We start from the raw sequence: 26,703 nt of genomic DNA, 5'->3' as shown, positions 1-26,703 counted from the left end.
TGAGTCAATCTGTCTCATGTTGGGTCTGCCTCTTTCCTGCTGCCTTCAACTTTTCCTAGTATTGTTGTCTTTTCCGGGGAGTCTTGCCTTCTCAGAATGTGACCACATTACAATAGCCTCAGTTGGGTCATTTTCTGGCCCGTAGCTGCAGTGGGGCTAAGGGGGGCTTCCACCCCCTCCCTTAAAGGGACAGCCCCACAAGATTTCCCTCCCTGCTTGCTGGCAAGAAGAAGACTCAGCAGCTGGCAACAGGGGCCATGCAGCTGCCCCCTTTCTTCCCCCACCAGCCAGCCGAGCAGAGAGGGGATTTAAACTTTAAACCCCCTCTCTGAAGTTGTGCCACAGCGGCGGCACGATTTCTCCATTGTATCCAATGGCTTGGTTTGGTCTAGAACCCACTTGTCTTTTTGGTGGTCCACGGTATCTGTAAAACTCTCCTCCAACAGCACATTTCAAATGAATTAACAAGTTAACATGCAGACTATTGTATCCAGTGGAGAAACGGTGCTGCAGCTCCGGCGTGATTCCAGAGACGGGATTTGAGGTTTAACTCTCTCCCTCTCTGCTCAGCTGGCTGGGGAAGAGAGGGGACGCTGTGTAGCTTTGTCGCCGGCCCCTGAGTCTTCTTCCTGCTAGCAAGTAGGGAGAAGACTTGCCTGGCTGGCAACGCCAGCCTGCTGTCTTCCTCCCCTCGTAAGGTTTAAATGTTTAAATTTAAACTAAGCCCCCCCCCCACCGCACCAGAATCTTTGGCTCCTGAGCAAGTTGGGCAGGAATGAAGTTTGCCACTGTTGTCAAAAAGCACAACAGGAAGGTCTCCACCCCACAAGTCCATCAACAACCCCTTCAGCGTCCTGAAATCAACATTCCTACAGATCAGGAATCCTTTTATCTTGACTGATTTTTCAAGGCAGGCTAGTCATTTTTCTGGAACAGTTTGTAGGTGAGCATTGTTATTTTTTGCTTTACCCTTCTTTACGCCTTTCTGGGAGATTATCCTACGGTGGGGGAGACAGAGAGAACAAGTGCCAGGTTAGAAGAATGTTAATGTATCCAGCTTTATGAACATCTCAAAATAAAACAAGTCTTTGGTCTCAGAGGAGCCTCCAATTCTTCAACGAACACAATGTAAATGGCAGCCCTGGATTACCCACGAACCATGCAGAACCAAGTGCACATAGTTGCTATAAATTAGAAGAAGAAGAGATTGGATTTATACCCCGCCCTTCACTACCCAAAGGTGTCTCAGAGCGGCTTACAAACTCCTTTCCCTTCCCCTCCCCACAACAGACACCCTGTGAAGTGGGTGGGGCTGAGAGAGCTCTTGACAGAAACTGCTCTTTTTCAGGAACAGCTCTTATCAGAACTACAACTTGCCCAAGGTCATTCAGCCAGGTGCAAGTGGAGGAGTGGGGGAATCAAACCCAATTCTCTCAGATTAGAGTCCGCGCACTTAACCACGACACCAAATGAATGAAAAGCCTAAATTAATTTTAAAGAAAGAGACCAGGGCGTGAAGCAACAGAGGCAGAATCCATACTAATCTGGTGTGTTTAATTGCCATTTACCTGGTTTTGGTATGCTTAGTTTCTGTGAACATTCAGGTGGTCTGAATCGGGATGCTTTCTATAAACCGAATCCCAAATAATTTCCTGAGCTCCAGAGGAGTCACAGACTGTGGTGTTTCTGGCCAGGCATGAGTGTGGGTGTCCCATCCCTTCTTTAACTTCAACAACTCCAAGCGCAGTTTCCAATTTCTAGCCTCATGTTCTTGGAACCCACCTCTTTATCACATTTTAATCTCAGCAATGCGTGATGGATTCCCTCCACTGTAGTCCCTCCAAGGCCCTGACCTCGATGGCCCAGGCTAGCCCGATTGCGTCAGAGCTCAGAAACTAAGCAGGGCCGGTCCTGGCTAATACGTGGGTGGGCAACCTCCAAGGAATACCAGGGCCGTGACGCAGGGTAGGCAATGGCAAACCACCTCTGAAATGTCTCTTGCCTTAAAAACAAGTTTCGCTCATCACCTAGTGATGCATAATGCTAAAAGTGTTAGAACGTCTGGCTGCCAGACCATCATAGGATCTCCTGGCTATACTACACACAAGGCCACATGATAATTAATCAATTAGTCCCTCCAAGGCAGTTTATGCTGACTGACCAAGTTCACCAAGTGAACCTTAGGGCTCAGCAGGATCTGAAACCTGGTCTAAACCAGTGCTCTAGCCCCTACACAACGCTGCCTCTCCTACTAGAGGCTCCGCTAACTTTCAGCTCTTGCGTTGTGACTACCATTTTAATGCATATGATGGTGTTTTAATAATATTTTAATTATTTATTGTATTCCTGAAATGTCGTTACCCACCCTAAGCCCGGTTGCGGGAAGGGCAGGCTGTAAATATGAAGGAATAAATAGATAAAGGTGCCATGGGGAGGCACAGAAGGCCCACGCATGGGAGATTTTTAGGCACTCTTCATTTCTGCATTACTCCCAAAATTAAGCCACAACAAAGCAGCGGTCCATTTACAGGCCAGCTCTTCAGCTGTCAGAGCCAATTTAATGTAAAATGAACAGAAGGCCCTTCGGGAACGTCCTCTCCAGGTCCATCTCATCCATTTCCATCCGGCTTCCTCCTCCTCAGCAAGGCCTCGGGTGCCTGCCACCAATGATGCCGCCTGGCAAGCTGACAGCATCGATCCAGTTGTGGACAGACGTTTGGGAAGCAAGCGGTCTCGTCCAGCCCAAAGACTACCAGTCGCCTATCACTTCGGACCGTCTGCCCTGGACTGCAGACTCCCAACATGGGGATGCTCTTGTCACACGAGTTCATCAAGCACTGGGCAAACCCCACTACCTAAACAAGCTGGGTCCTGCATATTTTATGGATCATACTCCTCTCTCCCTGCCCTGTTATAATCACCAAGACTGATTGACCTCCACAGTATCACCGCGACAGTAAACTGGGACGTCAAATACAGAGATCTATTTGGAAGCTAGGTGGCTTTAAAGAGGGATCAGACTTATTCATGAAGGACAGACTAGTGCAGGGGTGTCAAACATAAGGCCCGGGGGCCAGAACTGGCACATCCAGGGCTCTTATGCGGCCCGCGAGCAACTGATGCAAGGGAGGAGACAGGAGACTGCTGAAAGATGATTGTGGCTTCAGCATGGCAGAAAAACCTCATCTTCGGCAGTCAGGCAGCACGGGAGCATCTGCCCAGCATTGCACCGCTGGCTCTAAAGTCCACCCATGTGGGTTTTCCTCTGCACCCCTCCCAGCCCACGGGGCCTTGCAGTGAAGATATACCAATTCGGAGCTTACCAGCTGCTGTCCTTTATACAGTTTATATCTCTGGTACCTGGCATTTGTTTTATGGCACACATGGCCTGGCCCAACAAAGTGACATTTATGTTAGATCCAGCCCTCGAAACAAGTGATTTGACATCTCTGGACTAGTCTATCAATGGCTACAAGCCATGGTAACTTATTAACATTATTTTATTTTACTAATTTTATTAATTTTCTCTTGTTAATGTTTTTATACTTTTCCTATGTTATTGTTTTAATCCTTATATCAGAATTGTACTGTTTTACTGGCTCTTGCTGTAATAAATTGGATCGCTCAATAGCCATGGTAACTAAGGGGAACCTCCATGTTCAGAGGCAGTAAATCTTTGAATACCAGTACCTGGAGGCAACATCAGTGGAAGACCTCTATGCCTCATTGCCAGACCTCCAAGAAGAACCAGTTGGCCACTACGTGAGACAGGATGCTGGACTAGACAGATCACTGATCTGATCCAGCAGGGCTCTTCTGATGTTCTTATGAAGATGCCTTTGGTAGCAGTTCACCGGAGCTCTAGCCGGAGCCCATTTCAGAAGCAACACAACACTCTTTGCCTGGCAATAAACTGGCTTTAAGATCCAGAGCCTCCAATGTACTATTTGTTTCAGTTAGAAGAAGAAGAAGAGAAGAGATTGGATTTATACCCCGCCCTTCACTACCTGAAGGAGTCTCAGAGCGGCTTACAAACTCCTTTCCCTTCCCCTCCCCACGACAGACACCCTGTGAGGTAGGTGGGGCTGAGAGAGCTCTGACAGAAACGGCTCTTTTTCAAGAACAGCTCTTATCAGAACTACGGCTTGCCCAAGGTGATCCAGCAGGTGCAAGTGGAGGAGGGGGGGAATCAAACCCAGTTCTCGCAGATTAGAGTCTGCACACCTAACGAGATATGCTCGGCAGCTGAGTAGCTGCACAAAGGCTCAGGCTGCGGCATGGGCTCAGAAGGGCAAGCAGAAAATGCTCCTCCTGACTCAGAGTAGCACTGGGCTCCCTGGACAAGCAGCTCCGTCTGTCCCACAGGCCGTCCCTATTGCCAGACTCCAGTCCCTGAGAAATCACTGCCTCCGTGTTTCCCTAATTTTTGCCATCTGGAGGCGCCTTGTTAAAAGCAGGTTAGCACAAGCTGCTAAAGCTGTTGTTCTTCAGCCTTCCTCCCCCCCTGCCCAGTAGGAGTTGAGTTAGCTCTTCCTTGCCATCAAGTTGCAGCTGACTTATGGCGACCAGGTAGGGTTTTCGAGGGAAGAAACATCCAGAGGTGGTGTGCAATTGCCTGCCTCTGCGTCATGGCCCTGGGCTTCCTCAGTGGTCTCCCATCCAAGTACTGACCAGGGCTAGACCCTGCTTAGCTTCCGAGAACTGACAAGACTGGGCCAGCCAGCCTGGGCCACCCAGGTCACAGGGCAACTCTACTCCAGAGTACAGAAATGCATGCCTCAAGGCTGTGCAGCAAAGCCAGCCATTTCATAACTGCAGCATACTTTGGAAAACATCGCAGGACATTTCTCTAAGGTATTTTTCATAAAGCGAATGCATGCTGAAATTGCCTTGTGATTTAGCACAGGGCAAGCTAAGGGCAGAGTCAGTGCTGGTGAAACAAGAGCACAGAAGCAAAAGCTAGAAGCAGCCACTCAGTTTACCTACTTACAAGGTACAGAGGATTACAAGCACATCATTTCTCTCTTGCCTTCCCTCCACATATCTTCGCATGGAATCACATAAACAGAGTTGCTGCTCTTTTCCAAAAGCCTTCACCTTAAGTACATAAAGGCAGCCTTGCTGGATCAGAGCAGCACCTGATGTGCTCCAGCATCCTGTTTCACATAGTGGCCAACCAGATGTCCCCAACCCACTGAAAACTTACAAGGAGAGAGGCTCAAGCTGTTACCTGCCACACAAGACTCACACCGGATATCAAAGAACGTGTAACTTACCCTTTCCTTTTGGCTTTCCTTTGCAAGAACCGAGGGGACGTGAGAATGTGTTCCCTTTCCAAAGGCTTCTTAATCATCTTTTTCTTTTGCTTGCTGAAAAATGGCATTTAGAGAAGGGGGGGGGAAGAGAAGGGCTACATTAGAAATTAACTGAAGACAAGTTTCAATTATCATTCTAAGCCCCCCCCTCCCCCCGGGGGCAGCCAACGTGCCTGTTAAAAACAAAGGTAGTTTAGCTCGCAGAGTTGCGGTCGGGGACGCAACATCTGGTGACTCCAGGCCCCAAAGATGCCAGATTTGCAGCAACCAGGGCCAGGGCCTTTTCGGTGGTGGCTCCAATGAGCTCCCGGAGGAGATCTGGGCCCTGAGGGACCTTGCGCAGTTCTGCAGGGCCTGTAAGATGGAGCTCTTCCGCCAGGCTTTCGAGTAGGAGCCGCCACCACTGCACCACCACTACCAATTGGGCTGGGTAACATTGGGGGGGTGAGATGGCCCTGTGACAAATGAACGACAGCGCTGCCTGGAACTGATAGCACCAATCTGGGACCATCACCACCAGGATGCCACCATGTTACTGAAGACGTTTTTTGAGACATCTAGAGCACCTTGTATTGTTATAAATGACTATAAATGATTGTTTTATCTTGTTTTTAACTGTTTTAACCCTTGGCGTACGTGCCCAGTCTGTGAACCGCCCTGAGCTCGCTCACAGGGAGGGCGGGCTTTAAATCTCATAATAAATAAATAAATATGTCTTATAGCAGGCAGCTCAAAGGAGGAGCAGGAGAAGAATTACGCAAGTCAGGAGGAGGACCCCAGGAAGCAGGGAAGCAGGAGGGGCGGGTCAGGAAAGAGCTGCCGCTGCTGCCAGTGCCAAGGAAGTCGAGTGCAGGGCTAGCCGCAAGGAGAACCACAGCCGTCACCATGGAGGGGGCCTGGGGGAGGTGTTTGTGAACTTTCTCCATTGTGCAGGGGGTTGGACTAGATGACCCTGGGAGTCCCTTCCAACTCTGTGATCCTGTGATTCTAAGTCAACATTTACAAAGAGCTTTTCCCCATTCCTGGCATCTCCTTCAAGGCCCCCAGCATCATGAAGCCACTGTGGAGTGCCAGGCCAACACATCAGCCATCACCAGCTGTGAAGCGCAGACTGCTGCGTGCCTCCTGCTGGCAGAGAAGGTGGTCGAGCACACGGCCTCGGAGGGCACCTCAGCCTACACCAAGTACACTGGCAGCGAGCAATGGTCCCCTGCAACCTTCTTTATTTATTTCCTTCAGCTATACCCTGCTGTTCTCCTAAACGGGGACTGAAAGTGGCCTGAGCCTGTGCTCAAAATCCAGCCACACAGGGCTCCACAGTGTTCCGCCTCCAGAGCTCCTGTCGGAGGTCATGATTTGGGGCAACGGGAATGGCTGTCAAACATGGAGTGGCCACAGAGTGTTTGCGTTTGTTTGTTTTTACCTCCTCCCCGTTCTAGTGTCACCATTTCATTCAATCTAATACCAACATTACCTTTGCAGTTTGTGAAAATGCTTTATGTAGTCTGGCACAGGGCAGCCGGCTCGCTGAATAACACTGGCTATGCTAGAAGACAAGAAAAAAAAGGAGGGAGGGTTCGAAGAGTCAGATGCGACCATCCTCATTAACTTTGGATATTTTGTTCTGGTCTAGGAAGCAGACGCAAAGAGTGAGAAGTACTGAATTAATTATTACAGGCAACCATGAAAAGCAGCCAATTCACACGCACAAGTCCAGGCTCAACTTTTATTTATTTACTTTATCTGCTTCATGTATAACTTGCATCTCTCTGCAATCCTCCTCCTCCCCTCCATCTTATCCTATGAGGTAGGTGAGGCTGAGAGCGTGCGACTGGCCCAAGGTCACCCAGCAAACGTCCAGAGTCGGGTGGGGATTAGAACCTGGGTCTTCCAGATGCTAGTCCAACTCTCTAACCACTACACCACACTGGCTCTCTTCTCAGCATCTCATGCCATTGAGAACCAATGATGTTTCAGGCTCACACAGATCCACTTTCCCCCCACAAACCTGCCAGTGCTGATAATATTTACAAATCTGCACACCATTCTGACCAAAGGGAACCTCCCTCTGGCAGACCCCCTCCAGAGCTCAGTGCTACGCAGAGGAGAGCCGCCTCCTAGTTCTCTTCCACCAAACTTCAGTAGTCTGGAGAAGGAGAACCATCCTGGCTCACACTGGTCTTCAGAGACATCCAGATCAAACCGCATTCTTGATACTTTATCAGCAAAAAACTTGGCAAAAGTATCACAGTGAACTCTGTCCCTGGGACAGCAGAAGCTCAGATTTAGGCATAAGCACATGCTGAGCTACTCTGAACAATTGGGATGAAGGTGAACTAGCTGACGCCGTAATAGTAGCAAAGTAACCTTTCTTTGCTGCCATCACTGCTGCGTCCCGATCTGTCAGGTTCAGTCAGATTTCTCTGCCAGCACCGTTCTAGGTGTCTCCCAACCCTTTTCAGATCACCCCGCTCCGTCATAAACCAGGGGGTTAGGTTTTGTCCCAAGGGCAGAAGTCAATGAGGGGCAACCCTGTTGATAGTTTCAGAAGTATTACATTCCACTGTTCCACGGAGGCCTCGACAGGATACACATTTGGAACCCTAAAATCCCAACAGTGTTCTGTAATCCAGTAGGACTCATGAGTCTAAGTGGGCACACCATTTTAAGCACACCTCCTCTGATGTGGGGTGTTGGAGCCACATTCACTTGCCTTCGAGTAGTGGTCAGATGGTTCATGATGACTCTCCAGCCTGGAAACCAAATATTCCCTCAAAGTCTCGGTGCAAAAGATTTAACCCCAGGGTGTGGCCTCTTTCACGTGTTGGGCCAGTCACAATTTGGGTGGGACCCAAGGCAGTCAAAGAAGCTATAAAAACCTGGGGTGGTCCTGCAAGGTATCGCTGGCAAGAAAGCTGAAGCCCCCCAGAAAAATCAGTCTAGGAGGTCTCCAGCACCACATCCAACAATACTTCTTCCTGCTCAGAGGGGGTACCCACTGGGGAACTAGGTGGCCAGTAGACAAAAAGAATGCCTACTCTAGAAGAAGAAGAGAGATTGGATTTATACCCCATGGCCCTTCTACCCAAAGGTGTCTCAGAGCGGCTTACAAACTCCTTTCCCTTCCCCTCCCCACAACAGGCACCCTGAGAGCAATGTTCCCTCTAAGCTACGGAGTCCTGTGAGCAAAAATTCTTTGTGAGCTACTGGCCTTAAAGTTGTGAGCAAGTGATTTGGCTACTGCATAAATTAGTTTGCTCAGGAGCTGTCCTTCCTGAGCGAAAACAAAAATGTGTGAGCCGGAAGCTAAAAAACTCTGAGCTAGCTCACACTAACTCAGCTTAGAGGAAACACTGCCTGCGAGGTAGGCGGGGCTGAGAGAGCTCTGACAGAAACGGCTCTTTTTCAAGGACAGCTCTTGTCAGAACTACGGCTTGCCCAAGGTCATCCAGCCAGGTGCAAGTGTAGGAGTGAGGAATCAAACCTGGTTCTCCCAGATTAGAGTCCGCGCACTTAACCACTACACCAAACTATCCTTAATCCCAAACACAAGGAGCATATAGTCAGCATCAGTGATAGTTTGCACTGGCAGTCTGTAGAAGCGGAACGGTTCAGGGAAGATAATATGCACACCTCCTCCTCAGGCAGTTGTGTGGCGGTTCGTGGAGGACTGCATAGCCAGGGGTTATTAGTTGGGACAGACACACCACGTCATTTCCTTCCAACCATGTTTCTGTTATGCAAGCCAGGTCAATTTCTTCTTCCCGCAGCATCTCATAGAAGTGCGTATAGTCAGTATCAGTGATAGTTTGCACTGGCAGTCTGTAGAAGCGGAACGATTCAGGGAAGATAATATGCACAACTCCTCCTCAGGCAGTTGTGTGGCGTTCGTGGAGGACTGCATAGCCAGGGGTTGTTAGTTGGGACAGACACACCACGTCATTTTCTTCCAACCATGTTTCTGTTATGCAAGCCAGGTCAATTTCTCCTTACCGCAGCATCTCATAGAAGTGCATAGTTTTGTGCTCCACTGATGTGGTATTGTACAGTATTAGTGCAGACATGGGGGGAAAAGGGGCCTTGCTTTCATCAACTGTCGGGATGCTACAGAGGGCAGACAGGCAGCGAGTCTCCTTGCCAGTGACTGGCCATCTATGATAAATTCCACACCTACCAGTTCCCACTTGCACTGCTCCTAAACAGAAGCCTAAGCAACAATACGACTTTACAGTCAGGAAACACACCAAAGCTGGAGAGTACCTTCTTAGTAATGGCTTGTCATCTTCTGTGAAGAAAGTAATTGCTCTTCCTGTGCGTCCAGCTCTCCCTGTGCGACCTGCCAGACAGGAAGACACTAGATAAGCTCTCTCTTTAATGTATGTTCTGGTACACAGAAAGGGGGCTCGTGTACATGGAACTGCAGGTGAAAGAAATACTGCCTGTTAATTGCCAGAGCAGTCATCAGCAAGTGCTCTTTAAAGGTTTCCCTGGCTCGAAAGCCAGTTGAATGCGACTCTAGGGGGCGGTGCTCATCTCCGTTTACAAGCTAAAGAGCCAGCGCTGTCCAAAGACGTTTCCGTGGTCATGTGGCCAGCATGACTGAACACCAAGGCAGACAGAACGCTGTTACCTCCCCACTGAAGCGGTACCTATTTATCCACTTGCAATTTCTTGCTTTTGAACCGCTAGGCTGGCAGGAGTTGGGGCCAGAGATGGGAGCTCACTCCGTCGTCATGCAGCCCTCGGGTCTCAAACTGTCGAGTGACAGACCTTCCAGTCTGCAGCTCAACGTCTTAACCTCTGAGCCACTGCGGCCCTCATAGATTCTTCTTCAGAAGAAGTGAGAAGTGACTCACGAAAGCTCCTATCCTGCCACATATTTTGTTAGTCTTTAAGGTGCTACTGGACTCTTGCTCTTTTCGGGGGGGGGGTGATTCAAGAAATAAGCTGATCGTTCCATTGTGTTTGTGAATCAGACTGAAGAACCTAAGCCAAAGAAAACAGAGGGGTACCAAATAGAACCCATGGAAGTGTAGTGGCAAAGTCCACCGACAGCCACATCCCCCCTGCACTAGATTAAAACGTGTCTCTTCTCCTGCAAGTCACCCTGCTCATCTGTGAGCAAGACCTGCTCAGAGTGCCTTCCTTGCCAGAAGGGCCTATTGGCTGAAAGGCCTTTCCAAGTGCACCTCCTTCCACATACCCTGCTGGATTAGTGTCTGTTGCTAGCTTTCAAAAAGCAAGACACAGTTGTTGTTCTGCCATCTGTGCGTGCATGCTATATGTACCTGTCTGTTTATGGCTATATCTTAGTCTGCCTTGCAGTGTTCCCTCTAAGCTGAGTTCGTGTGAGCTAGCTCACAGTTTTTTAACCTCTGGTTCACACATTTTTGCCTTTGCTCAGGAAGGATGGCTCCAGAGCAAACTAATTTTATGCAGTAGCCAAATCGCTCGCTCACAACTTTAATGTCAATTGCTCACAAAGTAGGAGTTTTGCTCACGAGACTCCAAAGCATAGAGGGAACATTGCTGCCTTGTTAGTTTTTGAACAGATGTTTAGTGATGGTACAGTTACCTTGAGAGTCCTTGGGGTGGGAAAGTATAGTAAACAGAAATGATAATAATGTGTCATTTTAACAGCTCCATCTTTTATAGGATCTGCTTTCTACTGAGTCATCCTATCAAGTTCACAACTGTTCCCCACTCCATGCGTGTTTGTTATGCTCAATTTTTTAAAAAAAGAACTTAAATTCTGCACCCAGGCCACTCAGTTTTTGTACCAAGAAAAAAAATGAATTCTGCACCCTGTATAGAATTATGCAAACTGAAGCAATAAGCTCTTTATTTTGCAAATTTTATTCCGATTTTCTTGTCAGATGGAGTTAGAAGCCACTATTCCCAAATACTAGTGACCTTTCTGGCTTTTGAGATTTCACACTGTTTTCAAGGGTATCTCCCCAAGGGCCAGAAACCTTTTTTAAAGTGAAAACTGAAGACCATACCCAACATGCTCTGTGCTGCTTGTTGAATCATAGGGCGCGCACACACACATCTTTGCCACTGCCCACGGAGAGCCAAGGATGCTCAACAGCAAAAGTTTTCTCAGAGTTCTGCTGCAGTTGGAGATTTCTCTCTCTCTCCTTTTAAATCTGGAGACACTGAGGACTGACTCTGGGGAATCAGACAAGCAACGCAGGTCCTCCACTAACATGCTTCCCCACCATAAAGCTGAAAGGAAGAAGAGCCCCAGGATCAAACATGCTTCTCTACTCACCAATCCGGTGAATATATTCCACAGCGCTACTTGGGAAGTCGTAATTGAGGACCATGTTCACTCCTTTGAAGTCAATTCCTCTTGCTAGCAAAGCGGTGCAGATCAGGACCCAGATCTTCCCTGACCTGAAGCTCTGGACGACATTCTCTCTCTAGGGAGACAAATATCCCCCCGCCCCCAATAAATACAAAGACGAGACAGCCGTTTCCCTCAGGCATCAGGCACTGGGAGGATGGGCAGCGGCTTGTGCATTGATGCCTTGGGTTGGCCGCTCCTTTCCCTGATTCCCATTTCTACGTGCACACTTATCTTGAAATTGGACAAGAAAACACTCTGCACCCTCCTCGGTGAAGTGTGGAATTTGCTGCTATGAAATGTGGGCCTTGGGCTGGCTTTTAAAAGGCGATCAGGCCAACTCTAATGGCTACTGAGCTCTGCAACTAAAAAAACCCCTCCACGTGTGGAGGCAATATACCTCCAAATGGGTAAGGCTGGGGATAAAACAGAACAAAGGAGAGCTGCTGTTTTTTAAGGCCCTGCTTGTGAGACCAAGAGGCTTTGGGCTGGCCAGTGGGGGGGGGGGCAGTGTGTGTGAAAAAAACCCAAGACTGGTTGCACGGGGGGGTCCCAAGTCCAACTGCCTCCTCCTCGGCCTTTATTTCCTTGCCTGCAGCAGCATGTTTGGAAGGTCCCCAATGGCCATTTTTGGTTGTTTTGTTCCTTATATAAATTATATTGTCATACTGTTTCTCTAATTTTGTTTTTTGTAATCCGTTTTTTGTTTCGCTGCCAGTTGCAGTTTCATTGTACGTAGCATGATGCTTTCTGTACGTTGCTCTCTCATTTGGTAATCCTGTTTTACTGCACTGCCGACTAAAGGCACTAGGCTGCTCTGACTGTGTGGTTTTTAATTGAGTAATCTGCCTCAGATCTCAGTGAACAAAGCAGCCTATAAATAAAGGAAAGACCAACCAGGAACGAAATAAGAAAATATATATTTACTTCACATATACCTTGCCCTTCTCCCCAATGGGGACGCAAAGCAACTTACTTCATTCTCCTCTCCTGCATTTAATCATCATGACAAACAACGCTCCCTCTAAGCTGTGGAGTCTTTATGAGCAAAAATTCTCCTTTGTGAGCTCCTGCCATTATAGTTATGAGCAAGCCATTGGCTACTGCATAAAGTAGTTTGCTCTGGAGCCATCCTACCTGAGCTGAGACAAAAATGTGTGAGCCAGAGGCTAAAAAACTGTGAGCTAACTCACACTAACTCAGCTTACATGGAATACTGATGACAACCCTGTGAGGTAGGTTAGGTTGAGCGTGTGTGACTGGCCCAAGGTCACCTGGCAAGAGGAGGGATTCGAACCTGGGCCTCCACAGATCCTATAGTCCAACATTCTAACCACTACATCACCACTGGACGCACTGCTGGGAGAAGGCATACAGCACTGCAGCCTTCGCCACTGCCCCACAAGAGCTCCCACAACATAACGCTGGAGGAGGACGAGGAGACGACACAGGACCTGTAAGCAGACAGCCACAGACAGCTTGTTGCCACCTGGCTCGGGGCATGCGCTGCTCGCAGAAGCAGGCCTGCCGAAGTTCCACCAGCAGCAAGACGGCCCAAGAGAGTCCCAGAGCACTTGCAAGGGAGAGCCTGAAGGCGCAACATCCTCTGGACTCCGCAGCATCAGGATCCTACCTGCTGTTGTGTTCTGTCTGCATGAATGATGTCCACGTTGATGCCCTCATAGATAAGCTCATGGAAAAGCTCTTTCGCCCGCTCAATGGACTGGACAAAGACCAAGACAGGAGGCATGAAGCCCTGCAGTTAAGAGAGGGGGGAAGAAAGCAAAATTGAGCAGGCAGCTGACCAAAAACACAGACAGGGTGTCCAGCCAAGTGCGCTGAGAGAGCAGTGTTACTGAGATGGTAAAATCAAGAGGGCCGGGAGATGGGTCCTTTGGCTCAGGCAGGCTCTTCAGCTGCTGGACATTAAAGTAACTAAAGCTCTCCAGTGTCGGGATTGCCTCCTTTGGGGAAGCCTCTCCAGGGCCATGGAGAAAGTTCTCTGAACACTCTTCAGATTGTAAAACCCCAAAGTCCATGCCATGTACTTCATCACATTTTTCATCTTGCTGAAGTACAGAACAGGCGTAGAAGGAAAACCCTTGCAAAGAGAGTCCATATACAGGTACTGCCTTGAACAACAGGCCAGAAGACATATGCAACAGAGCAAGAGAGCAGAGTGGACTATACCACTTCAGACTCTGGATAAGGGAGCTCCTCTTTCTTATTTTTTTTAAACCCCTGGAATATCAAAATCTAGCATAACACTGAGATGGCTAGCTTAGAACTTGTCTCTCCATGTACTAGTTCTCTGCTCGCAGGGAAATTTTGTTATGACAGAAGTGGCTGCCTGAAGCACTACGGCCCTCTCTGCTGTAGCCTCTGTTTTTCCAGCTAAAAGATCAGGCATTAAGTGATGTGAAAAACCTCTGCCTGGAGAGCTGCTACCAGTCTGAGTAGACAATACTGACTTTGATGGGCCAAGGGTCTGATACAGTAAAAGGCAGATCCAGTGTTTGCTGGATCCAGCCTCAGTTTTATTAACAAGCGCATCTAGATCACCAGATGAGGAGCCATAAAAAGCAAAACCCCAAACTACCTTTTTCACAAGGTCTCTCATAGCTAGGAGCTTCCCAGTCTCCGAACCCACAAACAAGAGCTCCTGATCCACCGTCTCTGCTGCAGAGTTTCTGGAACCAAAAATCAAGAGATGCAAAGGTGCTCTAGCTGAAGGAATTGCCCATGCAATAAAAGACATTCTACCATCCACCACTCAGGTTCAATAGCTGTTCATCGTTACTAAATGACAAATATGCTTTATAAGAATAGTTACGTGTTACCAGAGTACTGCCTTTCTTCCCCCTCCTCAGAGATGCTAAGGAATGAGAATATTAACCCAGAACATTAACATTATTAGTATTAACATTAATAATACATCAAAATTACACTGCCTATATGCAGAAAACAGGCAGACTCTGTGCCCAACTTTTTTTAATCTGCACAAGCACAATACAGGCTAACACACACACACATACACAGACATTAGGGTGCTTAAGCATGGCCTATGATGTGCTTTCAAGTAGTCTGTGAAAACTATGATGAAAACAACAAAAGTAAATATCACAAATTTACTTGTGATAAGTGCTCTAGGCTGATGCTGCATTCAGCAGGGGGGTTGGATGGCCCCTCCCAACCTTGTGATTCTATGATATTCTGTTGTTTTCATCGTAGTTTTCACAGACTACTTGGTGTGCTTTCAAATAGTCTGTGAAAACTATGATGAAAACAACAGAAGTAAATATCAAGAATCCAGAAGCCCCTTCCAAGTTTCCAGTACACGCTGGAGCTGTTTTCCAGCAAGACAAAAACCTGAATTGAAAGGGGGTTTGTCTCTTCAACAATGCAAGTAACCACCACAGAAAATCCAGGAACAGAAGCAGGACTTATGGAGCAGTGTGAGGAGCCAAGCTCCAGAGAAGGAAACCACTGGACAGGAGACCTGTCATAAGCAATGGCCATCAGGTGAACCATAATGAGGAAGAAATCCAGAATGGCAGTCGGCAATGTAACAAAGTCGTACAAACCTAACCAACAGCTGGCCTTTAATCAATACCCTGAAGACACAGATGAAATTTGAGGCCCGGCTTCCAACAACCACACCAAAGCTATGTAACCTGATAGATATTGAAGGATCCCAAGAACCTACCCACAAGAAAAGAAGGTGCCACTGAGTCTCCATGCTTACCTTGCTCCAATAGAGACCGAAATGACGTTGTCTAAGTTCAGCTTACACCACTGCTCTACATCGTGTGCAAACGTTGCGCTGAACATGGCCCTCTTGACAAGAGGGGAGGTGCAAGCCAGAAAGATGGTGGCCAACTGGTCTCGGAACCCCGTCTTCCCGTCTTCAAACAACTTGTCCGACTCATCGACCACGAGCCACTCGATCCTATGGCAGAGCAGGAGGCTGCTTTAAGTTCCTTTCCTCCATTCTAAACGACAGGTCTTTGTGGGTTTGGCAGGAATTCTCAGTCAGTATTGCTGGCTTGAGGTCATTCCCAGGCAAGCAAGAGGGCCCAGCGCTGGAGGCGTTTGCGATCCCTGCCCCAGGCTGCAGAGCCCTGATTTTATTTATTACATTTTTGCCCCTTCTTCCCACCAAATGTTGGGTCCCATGCATCAGACGACAGTAAATATGACCATTCAGCCAAAGGGTTACTTGGGAAGGGACTCTCAAGCAAGCTGTTTCCTGTCCTCACTCTGATGGATGCCTTCAACTGGAGCAGGGGGAGGGGGCTGACAATACATCACGCCTAAAACATTTCTAAGTCTGCAAAAACACACACCACTGGTCCAGCTGGCTCACTACTGGCAGTAGTTCTCCAAGTCTTAAGCCAAGAGCCCTTCTTGGTCTGCTTCCAAAGTACAATATAAATGCTCTGCTTTGGAGGAAACCCCCCCCCCCTCAGTTTCCAGTCTTTGAGGCTGAAACAAACAAACAAACCTGGGTTCAAAGTGTGCTGGAAAGCTGGATAACCTCTGAAGCCAAACAGGGGCTGGCTTTCGGCAGGATTTCCAGCAGTCAGGGAACCCTTGGCCCTCCTGGAATGCCAGCAAAGGAGTGATAGCAAAATCTGTGCAATTAAGCTTAAATCTGCATTTTTCTGCCATCAAGTCACAGCTGACTCATGGCCCCTTGGGGATTTCAAGGCAAGAGATAGTCAAAGGTGGTTTGCCATTGCTTTGCGCAGACTGCAGAATTTGGGTAAAAGACATAGACGCGAGGGGTGCATCTGAAGTATGCTATGCGTACTACTCAATTCTCAGGCAAAATTAGGTTTGCGTTAATGCAACGAATGTTAACTGGCACATGCTTGTTACCACAAATTCATAGAAATCCTGCTAGGGCTTATTTTGGGGGTAGGTCTTATTTTCGGGGAAACAGGGTAGACGCGAGGTGTGCATCTGAAGTATGCTATACGTACTACTCAATTCTCAGGCAAAAATAGGTTTGCGTTAATGCAACCAATGTTAACTGGCACATGCTTGGGTCAATGTGTCCCTTCTGGAGGGATCCTGAAGAAATTGGCTTAGACAGCTTTAAAAGGGACCTATACAACATACCTGGCCAAGTCTATTGCTGGAGGGTCTTGTTTCAGTAAATAAATAAGTCTGTTTGGAGTAGTCACCAGTATATCTGCAGGAAAACATGCACACATTTAGGACCAAAGGAAAGGGCAAGCGGATAGAATGCTGTCCATAAACTGAGATGTATACCCGAATTACCAAATTTACGGGATGACTTTGGCCCAAACTTCTTTGCGGCCTCGGCAGCTTTGTGGATCATGTGAATTCGGAAGCCTGTCCCTTCAGACAGCTTTACTAGCTCTCTGTGTGTCTAGAAAAGAGAATGAGCACAGGCTGAAACGCATGCAGTAGTTCTTGAGAAAGCAAAAATGAGCAGGCGGAGGCTTTGCACTACAGCAGAATGCGCCACGGATTAAGGGTCAACCCGCCAGCATCTCCAAAGGGCCTTGCGTAGCACAGCTTGCAAAGGCACTCTCTCGAACACAAGACACAGAAAGCAGTTCTAGGGAACACAATTCTACCCAGACAGTCTAAAGCTCATTCTAATGGAGAGGGGTTGTGGCTCTGCCTTTGCATGCAGAAGGCCCCAGGTTTAATCTCCATGTGAAAAGCACAAGTAGAAAGCGATGTGAAAGGACCCTGCCTGAGACCCTGGACAGCTGCTGCCAGTCTGCGTGGACAAGGCCGACCTTGAAAAACCAGCGGTTCTACTGACCCTGTAGAAGGCAGCTTCATGTGTTCTGGTATTTTGCCTGGTATTTTGCCCCATTTAAACAACAGGTCTGCACAACTGCCAAAGCCTGTTTATATTCTATTTGCCGCCTTCCATATTTTACATGGCAAGTGTAATCCTGAGGGCCTCTTATTGGTGTTTATCAGGTCATGGATATCGGGTGGGACTGACTGCATCTATGCTCACAACCATTCATTCCCTAGAAAGAAATTTTGTGATTGCAGGATTTGTGATCTTATTGCTGGGTATCGGGATCTTCGTCTGAGTAGGCCTGCGTCAGTCATGTCTTTGTGGCTAGGCAACTCTGTTTTCAGTGATCTTTCTATATTCACTATATTCATCTTTCTATATTCATTGGAGATGGGGGAGCGATGCAGCACAATGTGGACAGCCAATGGGCTGGAGTGGGGTTAATACATCCGCTGATGGTTCTCATTGTTGTGTTAAGTTGGACGTCAAGTTTAAGGATATGGAGGGGGGGGCTGTTGAGCCACAGTGAAGCGCCATATTCCACAGTACTATACACCAAGCCCAAAGCTGAGCAGCTGAGTGTTGTAGCAGACGCACCCCAAGTTGTACCACGTAATTTCTGGAGAATGTTGTTTCGCGTATGTATTTTCTCTGTTATATTGGTAAGATGGTGTTTATAGCTCAAGGTCCTGTCCAGGGAAATGCCAAGGTCCTTAGGTGTATGGTTGTGTGTAAGTCGGGTGCCATTAAGGTAGACATTCAGTTCGTGGTTGGCAAGATTGTTACTGAGATGGAAACAGAGCATTCTGTTTTTCCTGGACTTGGGATAAGCCACCATTTACGGTGCTAGCCAGCCAAACCTTTGAGGCCCCTAGTATTTCCTCAGTTCTATCAACTGATTTGTGCCTTACTGCAATCGCCATGTCATCAGCATAAGCAAACTTCCTGGATATTGTCTCAGGAGCATCTGAGATATACAGATTGAAAAGAACTGGAGCGAGGACCAAACCCTGGGGTAGACTGGTATTCAGTTTCTTCTGCTTGCTGATTGACTGACAGATAGTTACTTGGAAAGTTTTATCAGTCAGCATGTTATTTAGGAGTCAAAATAATGTTCTCCAGGGGAAAATTTGTAAAAACTTGTACAGCAGACCATCCCTCCAGACTGTGTCATAAACAGCAGTCAGATCAACAAAAACAGCTGATGTCTTAAGACACTTCTAATATCCAGCCTCAGTGCAAGTTGTTAAGCTGAGAACCTGGTCTTCACAACTACGACGGGGTCTAAATCCTGCTTGTTCTATAGGGACATGTTCGTTAATTCTGTCACTGATTCTGTTCAGGATTAGCCTCTCGGGGAGTTTATAACAGGAGCTCAGAAGGGAAATAGGCCTGCAACTTTCCACCAGATGACTTGGTTTCCCAGGTTTCAGAATAACAACCGTCTTTCTTGGATTCCCCTCGAAGTCTTCCTGTTCTCATAATTTCAATGAGAAACTTTGCGAGCCACTTCTTAGAGAACACACTGCCGTTGACCAGGAACTCATTATGGATGCAGTCAAAGCCTGGTGCCTTTTTGCTCTTGATGTCTTTCAGTGCCTTGGAAAGCTCATTAGCACTGAAATCCCCCGACAACCTGCAGTCTCCAGGGCAGGTGAAGCAATCAAGCATCAAGTCAGCTCGTTGGACCATCGAGCTCAGCACTGGGCCCCAGTTTTCCAGTGGCATCAGTTCTCCAGTGTTTCAGGCAAAGAAAGGTCCTCCCCAAGACTTGCTCCCAGGGTTCCTTCAACTGAAAGTGCTGAGGATGGAACTTGGGGCCTTCTGCATGCGAGCAGGGGCTCTACCAATGAGCCAGGGCTCCTCCCACAACACCACACACACAGTGCCCTCCAACCGACTCGTTCACAGTTCTTAATCATCATACCTGACTGGCCAGCTCCCTTGTGGGTGAAATTATGAGAGCTCTGAAGCCTTTGTTCATAGGTTGCTTCAGGTGCACCAGAATGGGAACGGAAAAAGCCAGGGTCTTCCCAGAGCCTGTGGGGGCACAGGCCAGGAGTTCACGATCCTAGTGGGGGAGGGAGAAGGAGGAAAAAAACCCTTAGGTAAGACAAAGTGAGATAATTTGCACAGCACAAACAAACATGTAAATCAGATTCGGCATGAAAAAGAAATAAGTATAAAAGAGCAGCACTAACATGAAAGGTAAAAGCCCACAATGGCCAAACTGTGTAAGCAGTATTAAATACGTTTATCTATTAACATCCTTAATGGAGACCCAAAGCAGCTTACATAATTTCGTTCTCCTCCATTTTAGCCCCACAAAACCCCTGTAAAGTAGAGGTGATGAACTGACCTTCGAAACCAGGATGCTTAGTGCAACAAAAACAGAGAGCTGGAAGATTAGGGGTTAATGCCTCACTATAAAGCACAGTTTGATTGACAGGCTGCTGCCTGGGTGATTGGTCAGTGCCAGCTGAGGAGAGCTTTCAAAAGTCTTGTCAGTCTTGTCAGAGGGGGTCAGTCCTCCTTTGGGCTTTGGCTTGGCCGTTGCCAGTCGGGAGGACTCTGTCTGTGTGTGTGTGTGTGTCAGTGTGTGTGACAGTGACAAGTCACTTGGGAAGTGAAGGGACACAACTCCTTATCCTTACTGTGTACCAACACATTTGAGGAAAACTTCAGAAATCAGAACTTAAAGTCTAAGGGTCAGCCCTAGCTGGATTCCATTTCTTCACCGTCTCCAGAACTGGGGTTTAGGTTTGCCGGAAGAGGCTGGGCAGTTGGTGGGAAACTGCCAGCCTAGCCAAACAGAAAAGGGTTATTGCTCCTAGGAAAAGGAGGATATACCTTACCCAGTTATTCAGAGGGTTCAACTCAGAAGGGGCCTCTGGTTTGAGAAGGGAAAAAGGAAACAGTCTCAGACTCCTCAAGTCTTAGACTCCCCCTACAATAAGAGGGCTCCTGCTGAGTTACAATAAGACTCTGGCCTGGGCAAAAGCCAAATTAAGTTCCTTAACACTGGGTGGGACACAAAGAAAGTTGTAAGTTTATAATTCAAACACGCTACTATCAATCAAACATTTAATACGGTCAAAGACCCATCAAATCACCACCAAAGTCATAAAACAGACAGGGTATACAATTCAGTCAAACACCCCTTACAAAATCTTAAACATAAAATTAAACTAGGCATTTCCATCTAGAAATTGTTGGTGATATGGCCTTCACAGCAAACGTTGCCACCATTAAAGTAATTTCTTGATTCCTGTCGGCTAAAAGCTTATCTAAGTAAAATCTCAAATTTCTCCACGGGAATCGGAGACAGACTGGCGCTAAATAAACAGAACGGAAGTTCTGGTAAAGTTTACATTAAAAAAGAACACGTTCCCTCGACTAAATCCTTCCATCCCCGCAGATGCACAAACATTCTTCACAGCAAGCACGCTACTAAAAGGCAACTCAGTCAGACCGGTGAACCGTGTTTTGGCGTGAAAATCTGCCTCACAGAAAAGAAAGAGTAGGGGTCTGTCACAGTAGGTTAGGCTGAGAATGTGTGACTGGCCAAAAGTTACTCATCAAGCTCCCATGGCAGAGCCGGGATTCATACATGGGTCTCCGAGATCCTAGGCCCTGTTCACACGGAGCATTTGCCCCGCTGATGGCACAGGAGTCCTGTGGAGTATCCGGGCGCGATCACACAGGAACATCTGGGAGGTGTAGCACTCCCGTGGCGAACCCGTGGCAAGCCGCCAAAGCCGCATAGTAAGAAACTACCTCAACGAAGGTAGTGGCAAACGCTTTGCCACGGGCCGCCTATGGAAACCTCCAGGTGTGATTGCACCGTCGCGCGGCTTCCTCCCCCGTCATCCTCTTTGTTGCGGGGAAGCCGTCGCCGCGTCTGATCGCATAATAGCGCATCAGAATGTGACGGCGCAAATAGCCGCGCTTCCCCCCCGCGTTTTCCGGCACGTCTGACCGGGTCCTTAGTATGCTGCTCTAACCACTATACCACAAAACCCAGAAAAAACAGGTCTCTACATATTCAGGGAACTGCACGGGTAAATAGAAAAATATGACTTTATACATTAACTCCTGGGAAATTAGAAAGGGAAAAAAATATTTCGAGAAGGGAGATGGAGGAATTAGCCTGAATGAGACTTGAACAGCTTACTGAAACCTAGAGAGGGGAACCTGGGCATGGGGAAGAAGTTTCCAAATAATTTCTTCCTCTAAAACCTGCAATTCCATACATGTTGTCAGCTTGTTGTTAACCATATCTAACAAGCTCTGGAGGATATAAAATGCCTTCAATAAAGATTACATTCAGCCTCACAATAACCCCAGCCAAAGGCCGACTCCTTCAACCAGCTGACCACAAGTGATTACATTCAGCCTCACAATAACCCCAGCTGACCACAAGGGTTCTCTTCCATCCATTTCAAAACAAATCCTGCTTTGCAGGCACAACATCCATCTCCCAACACTGAAATCAATGGGAAAAGCCCCTGCTCTTGCAGACTTCTGAGGTTCACACCAAGAAAGACTACATAGAACTTCAGGCACGTTGCTCACGAGTGACTAAAGAGACAAAGAGAGAAAGATAACCGGCACCTACATGAAGCATGACCGGAATGGCCTGCATCTGAATGGGTGTGGGATACTGGAATCCAGCAGCCTCAATATTCTGCATGATCTTTGGGTGGATTTTGTATTGGTCTCTGAGTTGCTCAAACGTAGCAATTGGTTCTGGAAGATCTGTTCCTTCAATGTAGATCTTCTGCTGGTTTCTGAAATGGTTTACCTGGAGGAAAATAAATTTTGACATGTGCGCCAGTAAAATGGAATTCTAGGAAAAAATCTTATCCTTTCTTCTACAGAAGCTCAAATTGGCAAACATTCATAACAGGACTTTAAATATTTAACTGGCTAATTAAGCCAACTGATTGCAACTTGTTCACACAATCTAGATTCAGAAGTTCGTATTTTGGGATGGATACACTGGGCAGAAGAAAGAATGCTTGCTCTATGGGACTATGAAATCTCTCTCCCGGCGACATCAGTGGAACTACTGACAAGATTCCCTGATCTTGGAGTAGCTACTGACTCATAACTCCAATTCTAATTCAAACCTTGAGCACATGACTAAAAATCCAACACTACCCATTTTTAGGGAAATGTGTCTCCTACATTCCTAACGATAAAAGCAAACCAATAGATGTTTGGTTCACTGATTCACTGTTCAGTTTAATGACTCCACAAATTTCCTCATAGAAAACGATTCAAAGAACTTCCTCACCTTTTCTCGTCTGGCTCGTTCCAGTTTCTCGGCAGTGGGTTTCTCCTCCCCCTTCTTTTTGGGAACACCAAGCTTTGCTTCCAGAGCAGACATCCACAGCAGCCCATCATTTTCATTGCCAGCAAGCGGCGGAGCTGTTTCTGAAAGTTTCAAGAACACACACAGTGTACACCAGGACAAAGATCTAGTAAAATTAATGACAAACACCTATGAAGATTTCCACCTAAGAAATTCTACTGCATGGCTTCTATTGCTTAAGAAAAAGAAATAAGAGCCATTTTGCTGTAGTGGTTAAGTGTGCGGACTCTAATCTGGGAGAACCGGGTTTGATTTCTCACTCCTCCACTTGCAGCTGCTGGACGACCTTGGGCAACCCATAGTTCTGTCAGAGCTGTTCTCTCAAGGACAGTTCTGGAAAAAGCCCACTCAGCCTCGCCTACCTCACAGGGTGTCTGTTGTGGGGAGGGGAAAGGAAAGGAGTTTGTAAGCCGCTCTGAGACTCTGAGTGAAGGGCGGGGTATAAATCCAATCTCTTCTTCTTCATCTTTCTTGAATACCATTTTACTATAGGATCTTCTGGAGCCATTTCAACTTGGCTTCAGGCAAGGGACTGGAACAGAGACTGCTCTGGTCACTTTGGTGGATGACCTCTACTGAGAACTAGAAAGGTGGAATAAGAGTCTGCAAATTCTACTGGATCTCGCAGCAGCCTTCAATACGATCAATCATAGTATCCTACTGAGCTGCCTCTCGGCACTGGAGGGCACCAGGTTACAGTGGTTTGAGTCCTATCAGGAGGGTGGTCTCAGAGGGTAGTGCTGGGGAACGCCTGCTCTGCCCCAGGGCTGTTGACCCGCCGAGTTCCACAGGGTTTGATCTTATCTCCCATGCTATAATTTAATATCTTTGTGAAGCCGCTGGGAGAGGTCATCAGGAGGGTTGGGCTGGGGTGTCACCCATAAGCTGGCGCTACCCGGCTCTGCCTCTTTCCCACTGGATTCCAAGGATGATGTTCTGCATTGGCACTTGGAGTCAGTAAGGGACTGGATAAGGGTGAACAAGTTGAAAATCCTGACAAGACAGAGGTTCTCTGGGTTAGTAGAAAGGCAGACTTTCAGGTTCCACAGCCAACAACTGAGTACACCCTTATCAGAAAGGTTATAATTTATTGCAGAGCTATAGAGGCAGTAACAAAGTCACTGTTAAGAATGGCAACGTTCCTACAAGCATAATGGGATATAGGGCATGCACCCTATATGCACCCCCCCTTTCCATAGGTCAATTAGTCTGGCTCCCGCGTGCGGGAGAAGGGTCCCCAGGCCGTTAGAGGCCGCAGCTGGGAACCGAAAGTGCTCCCACGGTTCCAGGCATCCCAGACACTACACCGGCAACCTGCAAGGTCATTGATAAGAAAGCAGTACAGAAGCAAAAGTAAAGAAGCAGCATCTGGCCCACAGATCAAGAGAATGGATCCCCCCCATCATGGCAGCATAGCTGATATAGACCTGGGACTTGAGATCCATCCCATCTTGAATGGGGTCATACTCCCCTTTAAAAGCTGGGAGTGCTACTCAACACAGCAATCGCCTTAGAAAACCAGGTGGCTACAGTGGCTTGGAGTGCTTTTGCCCAGCTTCGGCTAATGTGCCAGCTACCAGTGACCCATGCCTTAGATACATCTAGACTGGACTACTGCAATGCTCTCCACTTGGGTCTACCCTTGAAGTGTTTTCGGAGGGTGAGCTAGGGCAGAACACTGTGGCTACACTGCTGGTTGGGGCCAGCTTTTGGGAGCATGTGACCCTGATATTACAGCAATTACACTGGCTACCAATCTGCTCCCAAGACCAAGGCGTTGGTTTTGAACTTTGGAGCCCTAGATGGCCTGGGACCAGGGTATCTGAAGGACTGTCTTTTCCTGTATGTTCCCTCTGGGGAATTAAGACTACAGAGAGACACACTCCTGACTGTCTCATCAAAGAAGTTTGTTTGGAAGATAAACAAGAAAGGGCCTTTTCATTATTATGGAACACATCTCCCCGGGGAGTGTGTGCTCCATAATAATTAAAAGTGAGGTGTGTCTGGTCCCCTCACTTCCAATCTTTAGGAGGCAACTGAAGACGGTTTTATTTAGGACCACATTTCATTACGTTTATTAGCAGTGATTTTAAAGTTTTTAATGTACTTTATTTTATGTGACTTGCCTATGTTTGTAAGCTGCCTTGAGATCTGATAAATGTTTTAAATAAATAAATAAATAAATAAAATAACATACATTTTAATAAAATAAAATAGCCTACATTGTGACATCTTTTGTCCCAGATAAAGCATTTCAGAGCTGGTTGCCTGGATAGTCTCAACTGTACTCTTCCCCACAACCAGGAGAGGCCGTTGCTCTTTGGCATGTGTAGCGCCTTAATAGTTCCTGCTTGCTAACACCTTGATGACATCCAAGATGAAGCCCAGAGAGGACCTGATTTTAGAACAAGCTGATTACTCATTACCTTGGGTGGTCTTCTTCTTTCTCCTTGCCCTCCCTTCTCTGTTTTGGGCATCCCTTTTTCTCTTTTTTGCAGCCCCTCCAGATTCGCTCAGGTCATCTTCAGAGCGTACGGCAGATGACAGTTCTGCTTTATCTAGAGGCTCAGTTGCTCCCGGGCCATTCTCAGAAGGGCTTGGAAGTGTTTTGCTTTTGCTCGCAAAGAATTCAAGATCCACCAGGTGTTCTTTGTCCTTTGATCTGATTACCTGGAATGAAACAGAACGACATAAACTTGCTTCAGTGAGAACAAAACAGGGTGTTCAGTTTGACATTTCCATTGTGCTTTTACCCCTCCTCCTCCCAAAAACCCTTACTTAGATTGAAGGTCAAGATCAGATAGTTGAGTGGAGATTGGTAAATACTACCCAGATCTCCAAACAAGGCTGCCTCAGCAGCCTACATTATTCTGAGTGCTGAAATGCCTTGATTCATGGTTCTGCCCCACACCACTGGGCAAAGGCTCTCGGACCTTCCATAGCCCAACAGACTTCTGAACTCATCCTACCTATGTTCAAAATCCATTTGCAAAGTAACTTCATACCATAGAGTTATGACTTACTTCTGAGTCCCAACCCAAAACTGGAGACTGAGGTAGCGGCACAGAGTGCATTGCTTCTGATTGGTGCAGGATCTCACTCGGGAACACTCCGTCAAAAGCAGACAGAAAGCCAGGAGAGCAGGGACAGTCTCCCCCCCCCCAGCTGGTTTACTATCTTGGGGGGGGGGGTCTTCTATGCAAGTGAACACTCCAAGCTGGAACACAAATCCCAAGAGGGCCGGTTGCCGCCCTAGTCCTCTATCACGCTCCGTAGTGCGGCGGCCTAGAACGCAACCAGCATTTTGCTTTGTACTGTTTTTAACTGTTGTGTTTTAATTATTGTATGTTTTTGTCTGCATTTATGGCATTTGGAAGCCGCCCTGAGCCTGCTTTGCGTGGAGGGCGGGGTATATATTTGACAATAAACAAACAAACCAGCCCTCTGGAATTTACGAACTCCCAGGTCTAGGGCTGCCAGCTCCCGGTTGGGAAATACCTGGAGACTTTGGGGGTGGAGTCTGAGGAGGGCGGGGTTTGGGGCCCAATGCCACAGAGTCCGACTTCCAAAGTGGCCATTTTCTCCAGCTGAACTGATCTCTGTGGCCTGGAGATCAGTGGTCACCGCGGTCAGTCACCCCCTGGAGGTTGGTAACCCTACGCAGGTCTGAGTTGAGAATTAAAGGGCCGCGAAGAAAGAGAGAATGCCGCCCGGAATCCTTTTCGCCTGGGGGAAGCAGGACTGGGAACAATGCAGTTAAGCTGCACGAGCGAGAAGGGAGAGCCCGCCCCCAGAGCATGTGCAGAGTGCATTCCCCTTGCCAAGAAGACGCGGCCTTCGGGCGCTCCCACCTTGCACCGCTCCGCGTCCC

At 47.7% G+C, this 26,703-nt stretch overlaps 1 protein-coding gene across 1 annotated transcript; it reads right to left on the bottom strand.

Moving 5' to 3' along the window:
• Positions 1-144: 144 nt before the first annotated feature.
• Positions 145-25,495, bottom strand: DDX52 (DEAD-box helicase 52). The gene is made up of 14 exons (XM_015424072.1): positions 25,259-25,495; positions 22,755-22,894; positions 22,074-22,259; positions 19,383-19,526; positions 16,951-17,062; positions 16,789-16,861; positions 15,410-15,613; positions 14,264-14,354; positions 13,298-13,420; positions 11,590-11,740; positions 9,576-9,651; positions 6,790-6,861; positions 5,277-5,369; positions 145-998 (listed from the first exon to the last, which is right to left on the bottom strand). The coding sequence occupies exons 2-14, from the start codon at positions 22,845-22,847 to the stop codon at positions 920-922; spliced, it is 1,497 nt and encodes a 498-aa protein (XP_015279558.1). The 5' UTR covers positions 22,848-22,894; positions 25,259-25,495; the 3' UTR covers positions 145-919.
• Positions 25,496-26,703: the final 1,208 nt, after the last annotated feature.

Source organism: Gekko japonicus, unplaced genomic scaffold (genome assembly GCF_001447785.1).
Source record: "Gekko japonicus isolate JY-2015 unplaced genomic scaffold, Gekko_japonicus_V1.1 scaffold734, whole genome shotgun sequence".
Classification (NCBI taxonomy): domain Eukaryota; kingdom Metazoa; phylum Chordata; class Lepidosauria; order Squamata; family Gekkonidae; genus Gekko; species Gekko japonicus.
The sequence above is the reverse complement of the archived record's forward strand: the minus strand, read 5'-3'. Positions and strand labels throughout refer to the sequence as shown.

What these genes read in the sequence shown, in the direction of transcription:
- DDX52 (XM_015424072.1), bottom strand. Translation starts at nt 22,847, where the DNA reads ATGTCTGCTCTGGAAGCAAAGCTTGGTGTTCCCAAAAAGAAGGGGGAG. An exon ending in AAAGTCATCCCGTAAATTTG is followed by an intron (nt 16,862 to 16,950) that starts GTAATTCGGGTA and finishes GTTTTCCTGCAG; the next exon opens with ATATACTGGTGACTACTCCA. An exon ending in CCAGCAATAGACTTGGCCAG is followed by an intron (nt 15,614 to 16,788) that starts GTATGTTGTATA and finishes GCTCTGCCATAG; the next exon opens with GATCGAGTGGCTCGTGGTCG.